Genomic DNA, 5,228 nt, shown 5'->3' on the forward strand with positions numbered 1-5,228 from the left:
CAAGCTAACGGAGCTAGCATTCTTCTTCCTCCATACTCCAGGGGCTTTATGTAGAGCTCCCCCTACAGGTTGGGTGGGAGACAGTTCAGTAGCTATCAGCAGCTTATGTATGTACATTTCCAATTTATAGATTCTGTTTTTTCAACAAACTTAGTGGGCGTGGCTTATAATAAGGTGCGCTATATAGTCCAGAAAATACGGTATTTGTTGTGACAGCTATATTTATTTATGTTGGTCCATCTCTGTTGAAGAGGATTCAGTCTTTCTGAATTTTTATTTTTCAATATACGCCGCACTTTCAACTGTTTTTTTATTAAGCTTTAACCAAGATATAATCAAAAGATACTGGGATATTTTTGTAAGTTAAAGCATCATACATAAAAGGTGTTCTCACTACAACTTATGCTATACTTAAACTTTAAGAAGATTAAAAACCAGGATCTAAAATAATCATACAGAGGACAAACTGCAGTATAGAGAATACGTGTGTTATGAGCAGTTTACCTGTTTGTTGTCGGTAATTAGCCCCTCCCCCCTGGTGCTGCCAACGTTTACATTGACTGACTGCCCTGATAGCAGACAGAAAATCAGACAGAGGAGAGCAGCTGAGAAAGGAAGAGGCGTCCGTTACAGACAGGAAGAAAAAGTCAGGAAGGGGTTAGAGCCTGCAGAGAGAAAGAAGAAAGCAGCACAATGCAGGAGATGATGGAAAAAAGAGGAAAGCAGAGGAGAGAAGCAGAGTAACTTGCCTCCCGCTCATCTTTAGCCGCCGACTGAATGGAAACAGGTGCAGGTTCAGGTTTTCCAGGTGAGCTCTGAAAGGCTCCACTGGCGCTTTTGTTGCGGATGTGGCCCGCGCCGCGTTTGTAGGATCCCCGTGAAGCGGAGGACTGCAGCTGAGGATGCAGCTGGCGGTTAGGCGAGGAGGGCGTGGACGTCAACACCAGAGTTTTCAGCGCGGTCACCTCCGCTTGCAGAACGTCAATCTGGGAAATAAACGCCAGACCCAAAGCGTTCATTAGCTTACAGTGGAAAATAAAAGGCCTTCATGAGGACATGGAGATAAACAATAACTTGGCGCACCTTTCCTTGAGCTTCCTTCAGTTGTTTCTCTGCTCCTGCTTGCTTAACATTAGCTTCACGGACCATCTTATGGGCTTCCTGTCAAAATAAAATGTGTGATTAAAACAAGATAATGCACTCGCAACTGTTCACTTTTAAAAAATAAGCTTTTAAAAGATTTTTTATAAACATATTCCTTAATGATATAAAGTAGGATTTTTTTTATTTCCGGGTGGATCATCTAAATCAGTGGTCATCCTAACTGTCAATCATTCTGGTGATATGCTTACGTAAGGCCATCCTACGCGCTCGTCCCGTTAGCAGGGATTAAAGAAAAAAAATACTGAGCCTGAACTTTTGACACACACACCCCACTGTTGGGGGCATGGGATCAGAGATTGGATGAAGGATTGAAGACTAAATTTGACTTTTAAAAATCTAATACCAAAAACGGCCAGCAGAAGGCAGTAGTGCATCTATCTACTATATATCTAGTGTGACTGAGAGGTCGTGTTCGGTGAGGAAAGAACCCTGATGTTTAACTCACCACACGCAGGCAGTTATTGACGCTGGTAAAACAGATGTTGCCGTAGCTCCCGGTAAACGTGTAGAGTGTGCAACAGCATGAACAGCACCCGCCGTCTGATTGGATAATACTGTTAGTTTCAGTGCGCTCCTTTGCTGCCATTGGCTGACAAACGCAAGAAGGATTTTGATTGTCTTTTTTTAATTTATTTAACGTCAATTTATTTTCAAGTGATTTTTTTACCCTCTGGCAATCGCTACGAGCCGGAAATCCGACCTGAGGCCAGAATACTTTAATCCCTGCTATAGCTAGCTTTTTCTGCGCACTTTCAGGCGTATATCTGTGGAGAGCTACGGTTTCAGACAGTCATTGAAGCTCACCTTTCTCACCGTCATACTTTGTGAGAAGAAAAGTGTAGGAGAAGAAGAGAAAGGCCTCGGAAGAGGCAGATATATCCCAGAATGCTTTGCACTGAGAGCTCTCCTCGCAAAGCATTATGGGATTTGCTGTCACAGCGGCCCACAGTCGCCATATACTTATACTTTTTTCTTCATATGCTTTTTTGTACATTATACACTCTTTTTATATAGTCTTTTGCATTTTTATCTTCAAAGGCGTCTTGCTTTAACTCTTTGTTCTCTATATAAGCTACAGGAACCAGAATATTCCTGAAGGAGTAATCCCAAGGGAGAAATAAACCTGAGTCTAAGTCTGAGTCACTTTAGGCTGTCGCTACCCGACAGTGGCGACTAATAACAAAGATGGCGCAGGCACCACGCGGTGGAGGAGGAGTTACGTGACCAACGGAGCAAAAAGCAGTGATCATCTGTCTGAACAGTCAGTTAACTGAGTTCACTATAAAGTTCACTATAGAGTCCCGGCTGTATGTGGAGCTTACAGTGAGCTATGAGGACAACACATTTTAAAGAGGGCGCGCACCAGGAGAAATGGGCTCGTGGACCCCCTCTGTTTAGGGGAATCTTAAACAGGGGGGGTTGAGGGGGCTGAGAATCTTCACCAACAAGCTAATGTGCTACTTTCAGAAGTTTCAGTAAACAGTGAGCAGGTCTCATAGTGGGCTCAGCAGAAAGTGAGCTGACCTCAAACAGACTGGCAGTCAGCTCCTCCAGCTCCTGCTCCAGCTGATTTCTGACTTGCGACAGACGTTCACACTCCTTGTCTTTTAGTTTCAGTTCCTGTGGTGCAGAAAGCAGCAAACGGCATCATTTTACTGGGTGGAACATCTGCATAGTCAGCTTTTTGGTTCCCATTTGAAGCTATAATCATGCATGCAAACATGGAGAAGTTACGACACCCTCTTGGCTGCATCCAGCTGCTCCCGGAGAATCTCGGAACCCTTTTCTCTGATTTCTTTCTCTTTAATTTCCAGTGAAGAGCTGCGGAGTCGGCAGAGATGGCCGTGAGGTCTGCCTGAGGTGGGTCCATCCCGGCCTCCTCCCTCCACTATGGTCACTGGTTCTGGATCCAGATCTACCAACCTGCAAGAAAAACACTCAATAAATACATGGAAATGAGTCCTTTAGAGAATCTTTACTGCTGAAAAACAGGAACGTTAAGCTACACAGTTAACCTAAAGATGATTTATTGGAGTATCTGTTAAAGGCGTGTAAAAAGCAATAAAGCTTCGTTTTTACTGAGGTAGCATAACGTCCCACAGTTTCTAAAAGTTATAGCTAAAAAAAAAATAAATAAACAGATCTTTGCTGACTGGACTTTTCCTTTAACTAGAAACATACTTTCTAAAGTTTGAGGAAAAAGAGAATATCTCACTTTATACATTATGAATAATGTTTGTAATTTTAATAGTTTAGATTTTATAAATAGTTGATTTGTATTGTTAACAATTCATATTGCTTTTCTCGTATGGATATCAAAGGTTGGATAGTAATGATGTTCGTTTCCCCAAACTTCTTTAAACTTCCTTTAAAGCAGAACAAATGTGTCGGCTGTGAGTTCAGTGATAACTGGTTTAATCTGGTCTGATAATCCATCCACACTGAGCCTGGTTCTGCTGCAGATTTCTTCCTGTTCAAAGGGAGTTTTTCCTCTCCACTGTCGCTACAAGCATGCTTAGTGTGAGGGATTGCTGAAGAGTCAATGAGTCGATGCAATCAGCTGGTTTTCCTTAGAAAACTTTGAATCAATCTGACTGGATGATCTGGTTGAATCATCTCTATAAAGTGACCTGAGATGACATGATGTGAATTGGAGAAATAGAAATAAACTGAATAGAATTAAACAGGGAACCAGAGCAAACTCCAGTAGATCAGCAGCATTTCTGTTCCTGCTAAATCAGTGAATGTGTTCAGTGAAGGAAGTAGGAAGGATTGAAAGGATCTCAGTTGAAGCGAACTGACCTGGAGCAACTTTTATAACCTTGTCTTAAATTTTAACCTGATCATATGACCTGCCTCATGTGTTTATCGTTTAAATATTAAAACTTTTTCATAGAAAACTGCTTAGATCAACATAAATCAATAGGAACTTCCCTGCCTTAATGTTTGGCCCCAATTACAACAGCAGGGACCCCAAAGGGCCCCTGAACCACACATAGAGAACCTCTGATGCAGTTTTATAATAATAATGCTAATTATTTAGATAAAGTGCAGAGCAGTAGCTGAGCTAGCTAGCTGTCAGAGTGAGATGTTTCCAGCCTTACCCAGCCTTACCCTGCCAGCCTTACCCTGCCAGCCGCTCTTCTCTTCCAGTCTTCTTATTTGATGTAGAGTCGGTTAAAAAGCAGCGCTAATGTTAGAAAGTTAGTTAGTTTCACTGAAACTCAACCAGCTCTTTAAATCACAGCGGAGGAATGCGGACGCTGACGTCAGCAAGAAGAAGAAGAAGAAGAAGAAGAAGAAGAAGAAAAGCAGCCGCAGGAAGAGACGCGAAAGGGAAGGAATGGAGAAAGGAAGCTGCTTTAGGAACCTTTTCCAGGACTATTTTCTCTCCGTTTCTCTAATAAATGATAGAAAGCAGCAGAGAGAGGAAACTTCTCTCTCCTTCCTCCTCCCAGCTCACATGACGTCACTAACACTCCCAGTTTCCTAACAGACTCATCCAGCAGGACATTTATAGATTGTGCACTTTTTGTTCTATGACTGTTGAAACTGTAACCCATTTGTTTTGGCATTGCACTTTTGTCCAAAATATCTGGTCTGACATTTCTAAGTTTATTGCAGAAAAAACTGAGAAAGATTTTAAGTTATTTTGGAAGGATGTCCTTTTTGGACTTTATGACCTCAACAGTACTAAGACTAGACCAAATGAAACTTTCATTATTAATCTGATTATTCTCTTGAAAAGATTCTATATTCATAAATGTAAGTTTACACATTCCAAAATATCTTTTATTGCTTTTAACAATGAGGTCAAGCAATATGTCAACACCATTAAGTTTTCTATTAATCAAAAGGCAACAAAAAATGTAAATGTGTGTAAAAAATTTAATATCTTTTTATAAATTTGTACTTTCAAAATGTGATGATGTAAATTTTCATTTTTGTTTTATGTTAAAACACCAGCAATGTTGGATACGGCACAGTGTTTTATTTTCACAATGGAGACAAATGTTCATGTATTTATTTAAAATGCAATTTTTGAAAAAAAAAAAAAAAAAAAA

At 40.8% G+C, this 5,228-nt stretch overlaps 1 protein-coding gene across 1 annotated transcript in view; it reads right to left on the bottom strand.

Moving 5' to 3' along the window:
- Positions 1–632: 632 nt before the first annotated feature.
- Positions 633–5,228, bottom strand: part of LOC107100630 (guanine nucleotide exchange factor for Rab-3A-like) — a 7,848-nt gene continuing 3,252 nt past the window's right edge. The window contains exons 2-6 of the mRNA XM_015399202.1: positions 4,279–4,321; positions 2,904–3,087; positions 2,689–2,784; positions 1,084–1,161; positions 633–986 (exon numbers count right to left, since the gene is read on the bottom strand). Of these exons, the coding sequence (XP_015254688.1) occupies positions 648–986; positions 1,084–1,161; positions 2,689–2,784; positions 2,904–3,087; positions 4,279–4,321 (740 nt within the window). The 3' untranslated portion in view covers positions 633–647. The remainder of the gene's footprint in view (positions 987–1,083; positions 1,162–2,688; positions 2,785–2,903; positions 3,088–4,278; positions 4,322–5,228) is intronic.

The sequence above is a fragment of the Cyprinodon variegatus genome, unplaced genomic scaffold, assembly GCF_000732505.1.
Source record: "Cyprinodon variegatus isolate N-32 unplaced genomic scaffold, C_variegatus-1.0 Scaffold994, whole genome shotgun sequence".
Lineage (NCBI taxonomy): Eukaryota > Metazoa > Chordata > Actinopteri > Cyprinodontiformes > Cyprinodontidae > Cyprinodon > Cyprinodon variegatus.